At 32.4% G+C, this 20,251-nt stretch overlaps 2 protein-coding genes and 1 pseudogene across 2 annotated transcripts in view; all 3 read left to right on the top strand.

Annotated features, from left to right (window-relative positions):
- LOC104715338 (UDP-glycosyltransferase 76E6-like) overlaps positions 1-1,405 on the top strand; it is a 3,617-nt gene extending 2,212 nt beyond the window's left edge. Inside the window, exons 2-3 of the mRNA XM_010432751.1 lie at positions 4-340; positions 411-1,405. Coding sequence (XP_010431053.1) covers positions 4-340; positions 411-1,270 — 1,197 coding nt within the window. The 3' untranslated portion in view covers positions 1,271-1,405. The remainder of the gene's footprint in view (positions 1-3; positions 341-410) is intronic.
- On the top strand, positions 8,379-10,021 carry LOC104711121 (UDP-glycosyltransferase 76E12-like). The gene is made up of 2 exons (XM_010427804.2): positions 8,379-8,949; positions 9,028-10,021. The coding sequence occupies exons 1-2, from the start codon at positions 8,490-8,492 to the stop codon at positions 9,912-9,914; spliced, it is 1,347 nt and encodes a 448-aa protein (XP_010426106.1). The 5' UTR covers positions 8,379-8,489; the 3' UTR covers positions 9,915-10,021.
- On the top strand, positions 17,356-18,974 carry LOC104711119 (annotated as a pseudogene).

Raw genomic sequence — 20,251 nt, 5'->3', positions numbered from 1 at the left:
GAGAGAGAGAGGGAGAGAGGGAGAGAGAGAGAGCCAACTTGGACCATCAAAGAAAGCTTACCGGAGTCTGAATACGAGAAACTTGGACCAATCGAGTTTGGGAAAAAGCTCAACAAAACCAGTGAGGCAAGCTTCAAGGACTTCATAGCTCAGTTGTTGCTGCAACAAGGCAATGATATTGCATGTATCATCTACGACGAGTTCATGTACTTCTGTGCAGCAGCAGCTAAGGAGTTCAACCTTCCCAGTGTCATCTTCAGCGCTAATAGTGCTACAAATTACGCTTCCCGATGTGTACTAAGCGAACTCAATGCCGAGAAGTTCTTGGACGACATTGAAGGTGCTTAAAACCAGCTTCATAACCCATCCCGAAACCATTTGTTTCACCTAACCTTGTTTTTTTTTTGTAGATCCTGAAATGCAAGACCAGGTGGTGGAAAGTTTGTATCCATTACGATACAAAGACCTACCGGTTTCAGGAATGGGGCCACTAGAACAATTTCTTGAGGTCTGTAGGGAAGTAATGAACAAAAGAACAGCTTTTGCTGTTATCATCAACACGGTGAGCTGTCTAGAGAGCTCATCTCTATCATGGCTAGAACAAGAAATTGGAATTCCGATGTACCATATAGGCCCTCTTCACATGGCAGCTTCCCCACCTTCTAGCTTACTTGAAGAGGACAGAAGCTGCATTGAATGGCTGAACAAGCAGAAACCGAGGTCAGTGATATACATAAGCTTGGGAAGCATATTTGACGTGGTCACCAAGGAACTTTTGGAGATGGCTTGGGGGTTGTGTGATAGTAACCAACCTTTTTTATGGGTCATCCGACATGGCTCCGAGTCATTGCCAGAGGAAGTCAGTACGATGGTCTCAGAAAGAGGAGGATACATTGTGAAATGGGCCCCGCAGATTAAAGCACTTGGACATCCTGCGGTGGGAGGCTTCTGGAGCCACTGTGGATGGAACTCAATACTTGAGAGCATAGCAGAAGGAGTTCCAATGATTTGTAGGCCCTTTCATGGCGAGCAGAAGTTGAGCGCACTGTATATAGAAAGTGTTTGGAGAATAGGGTTTCAGGTGGAAGGTAGTAAAGTGGATAGAGGAGAGGTTGAGAGAGCTGTGAAGAGTTTGATGGTGGACGATGAAGGAGCCGAGATGCAGGAGAGAGCCCTCGTTCTAAAAGAGAAGCTCAAAGCCTCTGTGAAAAGTGGGGGTACCTCATACACCGCTTTGAATGAGCTTGTCAAGTACTTGAAGACAATGTAAAGATGTTGAACGACATGTATTATCAGAGATGGTTGAATTTTGTTATTTGTACAGTGTAGATCAAGTTTGATCTTGCAAAATTTAAAAGTCTGTGGTTTTTTTTATGCGAATAAAAAGCAAGAAATAATTGTTGCATCAAAGTATCAAACACACAAGTATCTATCTTGGCAGTTTGCGCAATATATAATTGTTGCATCACAAAAGTAGGCCCACACAAAAGAGCCAGTTAAATGGAACAAGAGGACAAAAGCATCTTTTCTTTTGTCTTTGATTACTCTCTAACAAAATAATTGAAGTGTTGAAGCAAGAGGCGCACCAAGAAGATGAAGCATACACATGTGTTCATATTATATCTACTTAAGTTGATTAAATTCATATTATGTGAAGGCGGTTTTCTCTACTTTAAGTCCACGATTCCATCTTCTTAAGATACTTGTTTACTACGGAAACAATATAATCTTTATCTTACATTTTTACATTTTTACATTCTCAGATATAAGTAATATGATAGCAGACGATATCATTAGTAGTACCCGTTGTGATGACAAAGAAAATAATTATATATGAAGATGAACTCCTAGTAGATTTAAAACCAAAAAATAAAATAAAAACTCCTAGTAGATATGAAAAGTATCAAGAAATTTTTGGTCTGGAGGTCAGAACGAAGAGAGGTCCACAAAAGTACAGAGACCATCACTGAACATTTCACAAAAAAAAATTGAGCAGTATTTTAATTAGTCTACTCCGCAAACCATTTTTTTCAAGGAACTATATGAGCACACTACATGATATCAACGCCCAGACGCCAAAGTCACAGGTATGCCTGGAAGAAACTTAAAGACGTAATAACTTCATGTAAAGACAGCGTAAAGCTGATGAACTTCATCTAACAAAGCTTGATCTTGAAAAATTTACGGNGATCAAGTTTGATCTTGCAAAATTTAAAAGTCTGTGGTTTTTTTTATGCGAATAAAAAGCAAGAAATAATTGTTGCATCAAAGTATCAAACACACAAGTATCTATCTTGGCAGTTTGCGCAATATATAATTGTTGCATCACAAAAGTAGGCCCACACAAAAGAGCCAGTTAAATGGAACAAGAGGACAAAAGCATCTTTTCTTTTGTCTTTGATTACTCTCTAACAAAATAATTGAAGTGTTGAAGCAAGAGGCGCACCAAGAAGATGAAGCATACACATGTGTTCATATTATATCTACTTAAGTTGATTAAATTCATATTATGTGAAGGCGGTTTTCTCTACTTTAAGTCCACGATTCCATCTTCTTAAGATACTTGTTTACTACGGAAACAATATAATCTTTATCTTACATTTTTACATTTTTACATTCTCAGATATAAGTAATATGATAGCAGACGATATCATTAGTAGTACCCGTTGTGATGACAAAGAAAATAATTATATATGAAGATGAACTCCTAGTAGATTTAAAACCAAAAAATAAAATAAAAACTCCTAGTAGATATGAAAAGTATCAAGAAATTTTTGGTCTGGAGGTCAGAACGAAGAGAGGTCCACAAAAGTACAGAGACCATCACTGAACATTTCACAAAAAAAAATTGAGCAGTATTTTAATTAGTCTACTCCGCAAACCATTTTTTTCAAGGAACTATATGAGCACACTACATGATATCAACGCCCAGACGCCAAAGTCACAGGTATGCCTGGAAGAAACTTAAAGACGTAATAACTTCATGTAAAGACAGCGTAAAGCTGATGAACTTCATCTAACAAAGCTTGATCTTGAAAAATTTACGGAGTATTTTCTTTAGGAAAATGAAAAACAATTCACATCAAATGCAAGTATTCTTTAACTATGCAGTTCTCTCAAAAAAAGAATGATATATTATGACATTTTTTCTTAGAAAGCATTTCCATTTAATAATAGGGGGAAAACTAGATTTGCACAAATTAAGGGTTTAATTACTAAACTAACTCATAAAATGTAAAGGTTAATTGAGTTATTTTCATATCTAAAATACTAGATTAGGATCCGCAATACACCGCGGGACAAGTTATTTATACAAAAAAAATAAAATTCTAAGTTGTATTTGTTTATTAAATTTAGTTTATTTTTATAATTGTATAATAATTGTTAATTTTATGGTTTAACCCACATAATACCGTGCAACAACTTTTTTTTACATAATATGAATTTAATCAGCTTAATTAGATATGTTTATATTGTTACCAAAATAATGAAATGATGTTTTAGTCGTGTAGCACCAAATTAATGATACTTTTAATTTATATCAATATGACAATACTCGTCCTGCCATATAACTATGTCTCAAGATATTTTAACTTGCAGTATATCATCTTAATTTTTAATATTTATTGTTTTATATTACAAATATTAGATTGAGTTAGTATGATATTTATAAAGATTGTAACCTTTTTTTTTTACCGCAGATTGTAACCACTTATATTTTATAAGATTGGCGCTTCTTATAAATTTTAAATATTTATAAATTTTCAATATTTAAAATACTTAGGATTCTTATAAAGCTTAAATATTTATCATATCTGAAACTTGGTCAAAGTTTAAATATATTTTAATGGTTTTATAAAGAACCAGAATAAACAAAATAAAATAAAATTTAAATGTCTGATAAATCAAGCTTTTTATTCATTTTGGTCTCTTTTATAGTATAACTCTGAATCATTGCTCAATTTTTTAAGCGATGAGGGAGTGAGATATAGTACCCATATTTTTCTAATCATCGATTGAATAATATATGCCCGTTTAAGAAATTTGAATTACCTCATATGCAGAAAAAATCACAAATTTTATTAACTAAATGTATTATATAATAATTTAAATATAAATTCAAATAAAGCGAAGCATATATATATTTATATATATGCTTGAATTAGGTAGCAAGATTCCCTTATTTTTAAAAATTATACCTACAATTGATTTTGTAATTTTGGAAACTAATTTAAATTCATTTGCATTCAATGGTAAATGTTTCCAAAATGAGGATTTATTTGTGAAAAAGGTGGAAAAATATTAGTATAGATATTTTTTGCTTTGTTAGGAAAAAAAATATAAAAATGTCGTTAATACCTATTTTTCTAGCGTGGCCAAAAATTTCCAAAAACGAAACGTCATTTTGAAAAGTAAAAAAGTCTAGTTGTGATATATTTATTTGTCTATAAAAGATTTTATTCGGCAAAATTATTTTGGTCGACATACTTATTTGAAGATAACTACAATAAATTTCTAATTTGTGACATATTTTTTTTTTTGACAGACTTCTTGATGACGAGAACACAAACTTTCATAATATATAACAAGCTTGTTATAATGTGTATATGTATTAGATACCACAATTTTAGAAAGAAATTAAGGAACTACCGTTTGACCAAATAGTACACAAACTATACAATACATTTGCCTTCATCTTCTCCAAAATACTTTTTTTTTTCTTTTTGAGTTCAAAGATACAAACTCTCATTCCTGTCCATCTTAATCCCTTACCTTTTTCCTTCTCTCATTCTCACAATTAGTTCAAAGACTTTAATTAACCATGAACTATAGTCATCAAGACCAACACCACCATCACTTCCTTTCTCCCCATTTTCCAACTGCTCTTGATTCTCCACCTTCTTTACCTCTCTAATGCCATCAACAGTAATATCATCATAACTCTCTGCATATTTATGTGTGCGATCTCCCTTCAACAGCCAAAGATTCCATTTTTATTTCACTGAATCTCAAAATTTTTTGGAATCTCCATCTTCATTTACTTTTGTAACATGCATCTTTTTTGTATTACACGTTATTTTTTAAGATCACACCTAAGTTTTTCGAAAGACATGATTTTTGTGTCAAAAACATATGATTTCTCTAAATAATATCTTTATTCTTTGACTATGATATGCTATTTTTATTAAATGACGTATTTTCATAGAATAGAGTACGCTGCTACATCTTTTGTCTTGAGGACAGTTTTAATTTTTCGCATCACTGAAAAATTGTAGTTTCCAAAATTTTATGACTCAATGCTATTTGCTCAATTCTTTTTGAGTCAAGTGGTAGTTATTAATATTAACCTTTATTTAATAGTGGTTTGTGAGTTATTTTTAGCAATAAAAATCTGTGTATTGTAGCAGATTTGTTCATTGGTTATCCACTGTGGACCTTACTTACCCAAACTTTGGTTCGGTTCGGTTTTACTTCCCAGCGCTAGTGTCTGGCATCAGTGTATTGAAAAATTTTAGTTTCTTCATTCAGTTGGAAGTTCACATTGGCTATGAGAGCTCTTTTAACACAATTTATGTTATTACTTTTTTTTGTTGAAGTGAGCATTTTTAATATATCAGCTTGAAGGTGAAGTTAAAAGCGGAGTGGTTGAGAGAGCTGTTAATTAAGAGGTTAAATTGTGGTTGATGAAGACAAGGGCATGAGGGAGAGAGCATCTATATATATATTTTTGAACTACATTTTGATTCCATTTCAACTTAAAAAAATTATAGCAATCAATATGGAAACAAAAACTATGATATATTTAACCATACATTATATTGTACTAGATTCGGACCCGCACATACGTGCGGGGTTGATTTTAAAAACTAAATTTACTAACACATTTATAATTTATTACGTACATGCGGATTATGTTTCTAAACATATTTTTAATAAATGTTATTAACATTCATAATCCAAACTTTTTTTGTATCAGTTTAGTATTTGATTTATTTTTAATTCGGTTTAGACAAAAAAATGATCAAATTTGTTTTTGTTATCAGTAAAAACAATTATATTAAAAAATAGTAACAGAAAGATGGTATGTCTAATTTAGGACATAAAATCCATCATGTCCTGTATATGTCTCATAACTATGGTTGATTTTTTTTTTTTTTATTATAGAACATAGTTTAATGTTTTTTCTTTTTCTTTTGAATATTTTTTTGACATTTTTGTGTTAGATAAATTGAAAAATATGTTACATAATATATTGGAAGCATTAATTTATTTTAATTCTAACATGATCCTGGATTTTGATTTTTGAAAATTTTTAATCTCATCTTATTCCTCCTTCCATCCCGTTTCCGTCCCATTATTCTTTTCTCATTTCCTCAAAATCATGTTCCTACATATTTAGCACACAAACACGTAATAGTTTGATTCAAAACAAAATAAAGTATTTGATGAAGAAAAATAATTTCTTTGAAACATTCAGTTAATAGAATCACACATACATGCCGTGTCAGTTAACATTCTTTTATCTTTTGTTTTGTACATGCTTATGCTAGATAAGCTGAAGAAAAACAAAACATATTTAAAATACTGTTGTTTTACTTTAGTTGTAACATGTTTTCGGATCCACACATTTATGCATTGATAAAATGATAAGTTATAAGTAGTTTCAAACGTATGTATATCTTAATTCAGTATCCAAGATTTAAACATACTGTATATATGTAATACATATGTTTGAAATCATAATATAAAATCATAAATATTGTTTACAGATATCTCACAATATATAACCAAATTATATTTTTATACATATATACAATTTTGTATTTAATTGCTCGATTTTAATAGATACCGATTTAAATTATTTCTATAAACATTTAGATGATTTTGTATATTAGGTAACATCATAATTTCTTGTTTCCGGATATATCTCAAAATATAAAATCAAATTAAATAAGTTTACATATATACAATTTCAAAATTAATTGCCTAAATTAAACATATAAATAAATATCAAAATTATTGTTTCCTTAAATTGTTTACGCAAAACTACTTACCTTTTTTAAATTTTACTGCAGATGCTTGTTTCGATTCTGTTTGGATACGGGAGTATGAAAAACAGCTCTGAACAGTTAATACATGATCCGAACAGAATTAATCTAGGGCATATAGGATCCGTGCATTTTTATTATCAAAATTTACTTTAATGTCCCTCTTGTATTGTATGCTTTTTAATTTATTCAGGGTCATTTTATGTCATATATTTCAGGATTCATTTTGCCTTGTAAATAATGCTTCCCTTTTAATAGTATAGATTTTGAAGATATTTTATCTCTGAATCCTTTGCAAACAAAGAAAACAACAATTTGATTCTCATTTTGTTTTTCAAAACCTGTGAGATCTGATTGTTAACGTAAGAAGAACTTCGATTCACATTTATTTAAATATTATAACTAAATATATAATAATAAATTTTTAAAATATTACGAATATGTGAAATTAATTATTTTAAACACAATATAATATGGTTATATAATAGATGAGTTATAAAGAGGACATGTTGGAATTAATAAAATACAATTAAATTTGTGATAACACGGATTAAATTATTATTTTATTATTTGTCCACTACTAATATTAGAGTAGTTGACATATAAAAACAATTTGATTTAACTAAGATTGTGTAAAATAATTAAATTATTAGAAAAAAAATATGACTTAATCACAACGTATAATTTACTTATTATGTATTTAGATCCTTTATTTTTTGTTATAATAATTAAAAATCGAAATAAAATCTCAAACATTAAACAAAACAAACTAAATATTACAAACAAATGGTCATGAAATGTATTGCGGGTTAAAAATTTAGTATAAACTTTTAGCCGCACAAATGGCCAAAATTTTTTAGTTATTCCTCTATTTACTAAACATTCAATATTCAACCAACAAATACAACATAAAATATAAATAATAAAAAAATTAATATAAACATAAAATTTAAATAATAATAAAAGTTATATGTACGGCATAATAATAATAATAGTTTTAGTATAAAATCTAGTTTGGTTTAAAAGACAAAGCTTATTTAAGCCTCTATCAATAGTGGAGGCTCCTCATACGACGCATTGAAGGAGCTTTGCTAAGTACTTAGAAAATAACGATGTTGATTTTCATGTATACTTAAAGATAGGATAACTGAACTGTATTAAATGATTCAAGAGGAGGACCAAGAAGACAGAAGAACGTTTCTTTCGTCTTTGATTACTCTCTAACAAGATTATTAAAGTAGCATACACCATCTACCACAAACTTCACATGTGGGGAATAGAGCCAGCAGAAGGTATGATATGGATGAATTAACGTCCACAAGTCTGAGAATACACTTCTTTAATAAATCTCATAGAAGCTGAGGACCGGAGTAACCCAAACTCGCGCAAAGCACGGAGCTCAGAGAACTGTTTTCTTAGTTGTTCTTGCAGGTTTCCGAAATGGAGGAAAAGCAGGAGAAGAGAAGACTAGTCCTGGTTCCAGTTCCAGCTCAAGGACATATATCTCCAATGATGCAACTTGCGAAGACCCTTCACTTGAAGGGTTTCTCAATCACAGTTGTTCAAACCAAGTTCAATCACTTTATCCCTTCGGATGACTTCACTGATTTCCAGTTTGTCACCATTCCAGAAAGCTTGCCGGAGTCTGATTTCAATCATCTCGGACCAACAGGATTTCTGCTTAAGCTCAACAAAGAGTGTCAGGTGAGCTTCAAGGACTGTTTGGGTCAGTTGCTGCTGCCAAAGAGTGATGAGATCTCATGTGTCATCTACGATGAGTTCATGTACTTTGCTGAAGCTGCAGCCACAGAGTTTAATCTTCCACACGTCATTTTTAGCACAACAAGTGCCGCGGCTTTTAAATGTCGCTCTGTATTTGAGAAACTCTATGCAAACAATGGTCTGGCTCCCTTGAACGGTACGTAATCTATAATTTTCTGTTTCAGAGTTTCTAAAAGTGGCTATAACCTATACGCAGGACCAAAAGAACTACAAGAAGAGCTAGTTCCAGAGTTTTATCCCCTAAGATACAAAGACTTTCCGGTTTCACGATCTGCATCACTCGAAAGTATAATGGAGTTTTATAGGAATACAGTTGACCAACGGACAGCTTCCTCTGTGATAATCAACACGGCGAGCTGTCTAGAGAGCTCATCTCTATCTTTTCTGCAACAACAACAACAACAGCTAAAAATTCCATTGTATCCTATAGGCCCTCTTCACATGGTGGCCTCAGTTCCTACAAGTCTGCTTGAAGAGAACAATACCTGTATCGAGTGGTTGAACAAACACAAGGTAAACTCAGTGATATACATAAGCATGGGAAGCTTAGCTTTGATGGAAATCAATGAGGTGATGGAAACGGCTTCAGGATTGGCTGCTAGCAACCAACAATTCTTATGGGTGATTCGACCAGGGTCGATACGTGGTTCAGAATGGACAGAGTCTTTGCCTCAAGAGTTTAGTAAGATGGTCTCAGATAGAGGTTACATTCTGAAATGGGCACCACAGATGAAAGTATTGGCTCATCCCGCAATAGGAGGATTTTGGAGCCATTGTGGATGGAACTCAACACTAGAAAGCCTCGGCGAAGGAGTTCCCATGATCTGCAGGCCATTTTCGGGTGATCAAAAGGCAAACGCGAGGTACTTGGAGTGTGTTTGGAAAATTGGGATTCAAGTGGAGGGTGAACTGGACAAAGGACTGGTCGAGAGAGCTGTGAAGAGGTTAATGGTGGAAGAAGAAGGAGAGGAGATGAGGAAGAGAGCTGTCAGTTTGAAAGAGCAGATTAGAGCCTCAGTTAAAAGTGAAGGTTCTTCACATAACTCGCTAGAGGAGTTTGTACACTTCATGAGGACTCTGTGAAGATTGTGTTTCTCTACTACAATACCCAAAGCATCAAGATTCCCTTTTTCAATAATTCCAAGTTTGTTTTTAGATGATAACTGACTGAAAAGTCATGGAGGCCATGAATAAACAAAACACATTTCGTTTCTCTAGAGACTAGAGGTTTCACAAATCACTCTAGTTTTAACTAACATGGATGAATAGAATCACTATAAACCTCATTACCAGAATAAAAGAACGACCATAAACTCTTGCCTAACTCTAGAAAACTATTAAGATTCATGAACATAAAGGAACAAAAGAAATGGATCAAGTCAACTCACTTCTTTTATAAGCTTTGCAGTCTGTTGCCAAACCCACCATCTTCCCCAAATTACTATTTTCCAGGACACTGTCTGCTAACTCACTGTAGAATATTGTGACGGAAGTCACTATCTCTCAATCACATAATGTCATAACGTATAGATTCCATGGTTAACAAGTAAGAAAATAGAGGTTGCATCTACTGGTTGGTCATATGAACATATCTGACAAACTAACCTGTAGAAGAATAATAAAGTATAAAAGATTAATACTGACCACAACCTACGTGAGTTCTAAAAGATGACAACATGTAAACGAGAATAACACAGCTACAATGCAGATTGACCAATATAGCTATATGCAAATCACAGCTCGTCAGGTAATGGAACTCAAATTGAGTATGCTTAGACTAAGTTAAAACTTAAAACACAGAGCAGGAAGGCGCTTCGGCTCTTCAATACATCAACATAACAACTAACCACCAATCCATAGATTTTTACATGTTATATGCAATCATCACCAAGTCCCAATTCCAAGAAACCAATTTTGTATACAACTAAAGTTATTGCTCGCTAAAAGAGAATAACCCTTAGGAATAAGATCTACAATAACTCCCTATTCTCAAACTGTATACAAAAGTATACTATCATTTCCCTATAGATTGATGCTTTATGTTATTTTTTTTTTATATTATAGAGATTTTACTTTGTTTTAAAAAATCTTTTGATATAATTTTTGTTAATTAGTGTTGAGAAATCGTAAACTTTAAGAAAATATCTGTAAAAAAGAAATGAATTCATTGGATTTATTATTGGTTTATCGTTATGTAAAAATATTTTTTGTGTGAACGTGGTTGTGATTCGCACAATTCTAAACCGAAAAAGTATGATGAACAAGGGAAGAATTAAAAAATAAACAATTTTCTTTATTAATCTCAAGCAAACTCAATGAAATTACAAAGAGTTTCTAACTAGTTTTGGATACAAGTTAGGATCTTGAGAATTTTTTTGTCCTACCTTGCTTGGCCATCGAACTCACCACTTATATTAAGAGAGTCGATCTTAGCTAACCGCATAATTTAATGTTAGTGATGCTAACCGCATAATTAAACTTTAATTAATTACATCATAATTTATGTCAAATCTCGTGAGTTACCAAGAAGTTGTTTTTTTACCAGACGGAATACTTAAATTAGTATACCTGTATACGTGTTGGAAATTCGAGAACCATACGTGTTACTACTTAAAAAGGAAATATATTGTAATTGAGTATACCAACTCTTTGGACTGTGATGAAATAATTGCACCAAATTAGGAGAACCACTTCTGAAGAAATTTTGCTATAAATGGATACTACTATAAAGTAAAGCCTCATGAAATCTTTAATTATTATTTAAAACTCCAAAACAGTACCTAATTTGGCTAAAAACCACCAACTCTAAATATGTAGAAACTAGAAAGGTTTAGAAAGAGTAGTTGCCACACGAGGAAGACTTAACTAATATAATCAATACAATAAAAGTACAATGTGTTGCTTTCCTATTATGACACATCAGCTTCTGTATTGAAGCAGAGATTGACACATCATTTAAAATGGATAGCCAATAAAAACATTTGAATTAATACAGCTAAGATTTATAGACCAATTAAAAAACTGTCTGGTAAAGGAGAAGAAACATGGTCACTAAAAGAAAAAGACCATTGGACCATTGTTGTAGTAAAAGCCCATATGTGTAAATGGGTTTGTTTAGTGTAAGATTTAAGTGACAAGACAAAAAAACGTAAATATTACTTTAATATATGATTTCATAAAAATAATAACAAAAAAATGCATCAACAAAAATGAGCAACAAGAAAAACATATATTAACAACAACAAACAGAAAAAATCTAAATTAATTAAAAATGCAATTTTAATTTCATTGGAAGATATTTTAATTTTTCAAATATACATCTAATTTTTTGGTTTAATGAAAACTGAACGTTTTGGATTAACTATATTAACATCCAATATATTCAGTATTGTTTTAGTAAGAGAAGAATGTAATTTTCAAGTAAAAGAAACAAAAACTTCTTTCTTAATAATAAAATCTAAAATATATGTAAAAACTAAATTTATAAAATTAAAAACTCAAGTATCATATGAAAATAGAAATAATACTAAAAATACAAATAACCATTGAACTATCAAAAAATTATGAAACTTGATATCAAAAAACATATATATTACATCATGAAATCAGAAAACTTGATATCTCACAAATATGTTTTGTTATGATATGGTGATGTGCTGAAGGTGTGGAAACCGCTTTGAAATTAGCAAGAAAATGGGATCATGAAAAAAAAAAATTCTCATAGATGAAGTACTGACTTTTCAGGTTCTTTCTTTTTAAGAATTGTTATTCACATCAGCATATTACAAATTTGGAAGTCTATTTTTACAGGCTATAAACGTCACTTATTGTGGCTGCTTTCATGTCGTAAACAATATATAATGGATTAAATTTACCCGGTTTAAATGTAAATGATTGTAATAACAAATACTACAAAGTTACAAACTATTGTAGATTTTTTTCAGTCCATTTCTATATCTTAGCATTTTATAAACCATAATTTTCATGATTAACATAATTTCAAAAAATTAAAAGTTATATTTTTAACATAAAATATATTTTAAAATGTATAGAAAACATCCCGCGGCATCGCGCGGGTCTAACCTAGTCTTATATAATAAGAGAAGGTTTTTCTCAACTTCTGATTAGAACATGACATCTGGCTTATTATATAACTGACACATGTCCTCTCTTATTCTTAAAGGCCATTGTTTTTACATTTTCAAATTGGGCATAACAAAATAAAACCAGTTACAAGTCCAGCAAATATAATTGACAGCCTTTACACCCATCAGGAGGATATGAACCAAACGATGTCAAATTCACCTATACTCACTTTCTCACAATCATCGTTCCCAGCAGCTACCACCTCCGATGTACCTTCACAAAAATCTCCTAATCCTTGGGTTTCTTTGGTTTAATTTTCCTATTCCACCACCAAATTCTAAATCATTTCTGGTTTAATGTCTGTGTCAAGATCCCGAATACCTATTTGAAGTTCTGAATTGTATGTAACATTAATCCTGTCCAAAATCGTTTTTAAATTGCTTGGTATCAAATTTAGAAATATTAAGAAAGGGGTTTAGATCTTCACTACCAATTAGAATCATATAAACCATTATTATGACGTTATTTGTATTACTTATTACAATCTTTAAGGTAATTAAAAAATTCCATTGAAGTATATCCTTCATTTTCATCTTTACGTTTACCACCCAATTATAACGTAATGAAAATAATACCAAACACCTATGATTTCATGGTCATTAACATTTCATTCCAATCCCTGATTACTCTCCCTCAACCATTGCATTAAGTTTTTTTTTTAATAACAACCTTTGACGACACTCATCTTCTCTCTCACACACCATGGGTAAAACTAAAACAATAGCACCCTACTCTACCCTTGATTCAACCTCCAACGAAATACACAACACTGGTATCAATAGGATTGTTGTTTGGGTCATCCATATTTGGGAAGTTCGAGACTTTTGAAGAAACAATATGTTACTTATTGTTCCTAATGAAAATGTCTCCTTACTGATGAAAATGTATATTATCTCTATGATTGTTCCTCTTGACCCCTGATTTACCTCCATTTTAACACATTCATTTAGCCTTTGTTTCAGGATTGTACTATACAAGCTTCAGTTGTTCCTAATTGTGTGTCTAAGTTTCAAGATCAATTGGTTAAAGGCCAGTTGTACAGCATCAATGATTTCGATGTTGTTGCATCCTCCAACCGTTATCGTCGCACCAAGCACAAGTGGAGAATTGTTTTCACGGAGAAAACGTCTTTGGAGACTGTTAAAAAATGACAATGCTCTATTGGTTTTGATTATTTTAGGTTCTCTACTTTTTCAGACTTGCTTGATATGGTAAACAAGGGTGAGGAGCTTCCAGGTAACAACCTTTTTTGCATTGTTCGTATTTCTGGTCTCTTAGCTTCCACTCTGTTCTTCAGTATATGATTTATATCTACATTTACCCACTCACCAGATGTTGTTGGCCAAATATCCTCGTCTCGAACATTTGAAAACAAAGATCAGAACCACCCTTCAAAGACAACTTTCAGTTTAATACTGACTTGCATTTTAGAAAGGTATTGGGGTTTTTTTTTTTTTTTCAGATTCGTTCTACATTTTGTAAGTCTGTAACTGTGTAACATTTATGGTGTTTGTTGTAGTGGTGACAACATATACATATCTCTTTGGAGAGAACTTGCGGTCGATGTCCATGCCAAACTTTTAACCCTAAAAGATGAAACAGTTGTTGTCATTGCAACCCATGTAAACCCACAAAAAGTTAGGCGTAAGTGTTTTGTTTTTAACGTTCTACTTTCTATTAAATACTAATTGGTTCAACGTTAGTGTTCTAAAACTTAAGACCAATGTATATGAGCCTATGAATGAATATAATGCTAACAATGGGCCATATGTATTCTTGACAATTTCAAAATTAGAGCATGGGTTGACAATTTCAAAATTAGAGCATGGTTAATTCTGTTTAAGATTTGATGTTCTTCATCTTCAATTCAATAAACCGTGGAAAGCTAAATATTGTTTTAGTAACGTCCCATTATCACCTTTAAATCCCAATGAATTGGCTTACATTTATATCAAAAAATCAGTTTCAATGTTTAGTCATAAATTTATATTGCAATCTCTTATTTCTCTTCATCTAGAGTTCTATATTGTCCCATTAATTTTAAACGGCCAAATTCTGCTACTATAATGGCTGCTGGCTGGTCCCTTAAAATGTATATTTCATGTGATTGTATTCTATTTCGTACTTAAATTATTGTTATGATTCGAGGAAAGTTCTAATGTCTCTGAAGCATTTTTCCTTAAGATCACGTAAATGACTTGCTCATTGCATAGTTCATTTTTAAATCCCATTATCACCTTTAAAATCCCAATAAATTAGCTTACATTTATATTTAAAAAATCAATTTCAATGTTTAGTCATAAATTTATATTCCAATCTATTATTTCTCTTTATCTAAAATTCTATATTGTCCCATTAATTTTAAACGGCCAAATTCTGCTACTATAATGTCTGACTGGCTGGTTCCTTAATATGTATATTTCATGTGATTGTATTCTATTTTGTACTCAGATTATTGTTATGATTCGAGGAAAGTTCTAATGACTTTGAAACATTTTTCCTTTAGATCACGTAAATGATTTGCTCATTGCACATATAATTTTTAAATCCCATTATCACCTTTAAAATCTCAATAAATTAGCTTACATTTATATCCAAAAATCAAATTCAATGTTTAGTCATAAATTTATACATTCCAATCTCTTATTTCTCTTTGACTAAAATTCTATATTGTCCTAATTTTAAACGGCCAAATTCTGCTACTATAATGGTTGACTGGCTGGTTTCTTAATATGTATATTTCATGTGATATATTCTACTTAATACTCAAATTATTGCTATGATTCGAGAAAAATTCTAATGTCTCTGAAGCATTTTTCCTTTAGATCATGTAAATGATTTGCTCATTGCACTATTCATTTTTAAAGGAAAATGGAGGATTTAAGATCTCAGACAAGGAACTAAACTTTATGCAAGCATGTAAGGTAGTAGTCTGGACTGGTGGTTAGGTGGAGGAGAAAACCTTTACGGAATGACCAAACAATCAAATAAAAAATTTAGTTACTCTTATTTTCTCCTTTAAGCTTTTTTTCTATTGCCATATTGAGTAAAGTTTTCTATTAAGTTATGGAGACACCATGAGCCTACGTGCATGTACACTACGACATATTCATAAAGTTAAAACAATGCAGCTTAGCCTAAGATATATATCACACAACGGTATAATTGTGTTAGAAAATGATTTTTTGAGTTTAAAATTTCATTATACATTCTTTTATTTATATATTATTCTAACTTGGATATTTGTTAAGATTACTACGGATAGGGAGACCTAAAGCTTAAAATAGATGATCAGATCTCTATTATATATATATATCGAAGGAAGACATTAGAAGAAACAACGTTAGACGAAGTGATTTGTAATTGATTTCAGTTAACTTATGATATGGGACTTCAATTTCAACTTTCGCTTATGTCTTCACGTAACAACAAAATAAAGATGATGAGGATTTGCCTTAATCAATGACGAAGTGAATAAAATCACCAAAAGGTGATCTTTATTTTATTTTATTTTTGGTTTAAAGCCACTGAATAGGCTTTGAAGTTTGAAGGATTCGTATCATTTTACATCTTGTGTTGACAGGACAAAAAAGGTGCTTTTGATGTTAGGGGTTACTAACAGTTAAAAGAGAAATAAATTACACATTATCTGAATCTGAGGATGAAAAATGTGCAATATTAAGGAATATAATATTTATTTTATATCTCTAAACTTCACCATATTTAATAAAAGATTACTCATGGGATAAATTCAAAACTCAACAATGATGGTAGATCTCGGCTATTTCTGTAAAGCCACAGCGGAAACAACATCCAAACAAGTTATTGTCGTAGTTTGAAAGTGACATGTATTAATATGACTATATGAGTCTATAATTTTTAGTTGACACATTACGTCTTGACCCAACAGAACAAAGACGATGATCATTTGCCCATACAGCTTACATCAAACAATTTAGTATTCTGGAAGTTGTTTAAATATTGATTGACCATTTTAATGTTAAATATCATTTCAATGTTTACAAATATATTACATAAATCATCTATTTTATAATCACAAAATTTGCCTTAAGTGTATTGCAAAATGGTTACATCGCAAAACAACATGTCCTAAAAAAGAATCAGTCTAAGCTTTTAAACATTTTGTTATTATTATACATGAGGGTGTAGTTTAATTACTTAAGATACATACTCTTCTCCCTAAAATTTATATAATTTTTATCAATTAAAAAAAATCCAATTAAAAAAGCAAAATACAGAAATATAAAAATCTAACAGTTAAAAAAATTGCCAATCGAACAAATACTAAGATAAGTCCGTGCGTAGCACGGGGCAACTCCTAGTATATTAATATGGCATACTTGGAAGATTGCAACAACTTTTCAGTGCAAATGGGAATTTAATAATAATTTGGATCAGTTATTTAGATATGTTTCGCATTGAGATATGACAAGAGAGAAAGAGGGGTAATAAGCAAATAAGCAATGGAGAAAAGAGAAGCCAAGAGAAGGATAGTGTTAGTTCCAATTCCAGCACAAGGTCATGTAACTCCAATGCTGCAACTTGGAAAAGCCCTTCAGTCAAAGGGCTTCTCAATTACAGTCGTTGAGGGACACTTCAATCAAGTAAGGTCTTATTCTCAACACTTCCCTGACTTTCAGTTTGTAACCATTAAAGAAAGCTTATCTGAGTCTGAACTTCAAAGACTCGGAGGAATCGAGTTTATGATAAACCTCAACAAAACCAGTGAGGCAAGCTTCAAGGACTGTATCGCTCAGTTGCTTCTGCAACAAGGCAATGATATTGCTTGTATCATCTACGACGAGTTCATGTATTTCTGTGGAGCTGCAGCTAAGGAGTTTAACCTTCCCAGTGTCATCTTCAGCACTGAAATTGCTACAAATTACGTTTCACGCTATGTACTAAGTAAACTCAATGCCGACAAGTTCTTGGTCGACATGGAAGGTGCTCAAAACAATATTAATAACACATCCGAAAACTATTCGTTTTAGTTAAACTTAGTATTTTTTTTTACTTTGTAGATCCTGAAATGCAAGAACAAGTGGTAGAAGATCTTTATCCATTACGATACAAAGACCTACCGACTTCAGGATTGGGGCCACTAGAAGACCTTTTTGAGCTCTGTAGGGAAGTATCCAACAAAAGAACAGCTTTCGCTGCTATCATCAACACCGTGAGCTGTCTAGAGAGCTCATCTCTTTCATGGCTAGACCAAGAAATTGAAATTCCGATGTACCCTATAGGTCCTCTTCACATGACAGCTTCTCCACCTTCTAGTTTGCTTGAACAGGACAGGAGCTGCATTGAATGGTTGAACAAGCAGAAACCAAAGTCAGTGATATACGTAAGCGTGGGAACGGTAGCTCAAATGGAAACCAAGGAAGTGCTGGAGATGGCTTGGGGGTTTGTGTAATAGCAACCATCCTTTTTTATGGGTCATCCGACCAGGTTCGATCCCTGGCTTCAGTGGGATAAAGTCATTTCCACAAGAAGTCAGTAAGATGGTCTCAGATAGAGGATACATTGTGAAGCGGGCACCGCAAATAGAAGTACTTGAACATCCTGCGGTGGGAGGCTTCTGGAGCCACTGTGGATGGAACTCAATTCTCGAGAGCATAGCAGAAGGAGTTCCAATGATTTGTAGGCCTTTTCATGGCGAGCAGAAGTTGAACGCTATGTGCATAGAAAGTGTTTGGAGAATAGGGTTTCAGGTGGAAGGTAGTAAAGTGGATAGAGGAGAGGTTGAGAGAGCTGTGAAGAGGTTGATGGTGGACGAAGAAGGAGCTGGGATGGAGGAGAGAGCCCTTGTTCTAAAAGAGAAGCTCAAAGCCTCTGTGAAAAGTGGGGGTACCTCATACAACGCTTTGGATGAGCTTGTCAAGTCCTTGAAGACAATGTGAAACTGTTCAACTTCATGTATTATTTGAGATAATTAAATTGTATTGATCAAGCTTGATCTTGCAACATTTACAAAGTGCGTGCTTTATATTTTTTTATGGAAAAAAAAAATCAATACGAGTATCAAATGCGACTAATAAGTGTCACGGTTTTTGCATTTCACTCTGTATTCGACAAAATCTATGCAAACAATGTCACGGCTACGTTGAAAGGTAGTCTAAAATCTATGCAAACAATGTCATGGCTATATCTTTAATGTTGTATCACTATGTTTTAACATTTTCTCAGAACAAAAAGGACAACAGGATGAGCTTGTTCCCGAGTTTCATCCCCTAAGATACAAAGCATTTCCGGTTTCACGATTTGTATTTTTATTAAAGGACAATCGAATACAGTTGACAAACGGACAGCTTCCACTGTGATAATCAATACAGCAAGCTGTCTAGAGAGCTTCATCTCTGTATTTTTTGCAGCAACAGCTAGAAATTCATGTGTATCCTATAGGCACCTACAAGTCCCTGAAGAGAAACAAGAGCTTAATGAAATGGTTGAACAAAACAAAGGGTAAACTGAGAGCCTGTGTCAAAAGTGGAGGTTCTTCACACAACTCGCTAGAGGAGTTTGTACACTTCATGAGAAGTCTGTGAAGACGGTCATCTCTACTTTAAGTCCATGATTCCATCTTCTTAAGATACTTGTTCACTATGGAAACAAAATATATTTATCTTTACACATTATAAGAAAACATCAAATTTAAGTAATATGATAGCACAAGACATCATCATAAGTAAGTACCTGTTGTGATGACAAATAAAATAATTATATGAAGATGAACTCTTAGTAGATATGAAAACTAACTAATAAGATGTTAACCACGGCAAATTGCCGTCATATTACTAGATTTCAAGCTATGCTTCGAAAGTCATAGCGTAACGTATATTGTAATAACATATAAAATAAGATAGGGAGAGAGTAAGCAAACAATGGTAGTGATTTCTAGCGGTCGTAAGAAGATGTTGCTCTCATGTCCACAGCGCCCTTCAATCGTACCTACCGTAATCCATTGCACCAATGATATACGTATACACAACTCTTTGGACTTTGATGCAATAATTGCACCAAGATTGGAGAACCACTATTGATGATATTTTGTTATATTTGGAGAACTTTAATCCCAAAACAGAACCTACCTTAGCTGGCAATAACCACCAACTCTTACTGACTTACTGTATGTACAGAACAAAGCAAACCAAAAAGAAAAAAAGAACCACTTTTTTCCTGGAATAAATGTCACTTTCTTCCTTTCTACTCAACGCTAATGCAATTAATTTTTCTTATAATCATTTGGATCAATT

The sequence above is a fragment of the Camelina sativa genome, chromosome 9 (genome assembly GCF_000633955.1).
Source record: "Camelina sativa cultivar DH55 chromosome 9, Cs, whole genome shotgun sequence".
Lineage (NCBI taxonomy): Eukaryota > Viridiplantae > Streptophyta > Magnoliopsida > Brassicales > Brassicaceae > Camelina > Camelina sativa.
This window is presented reverse-complemented; position numbering and strand designations above follow the sequence as displayed.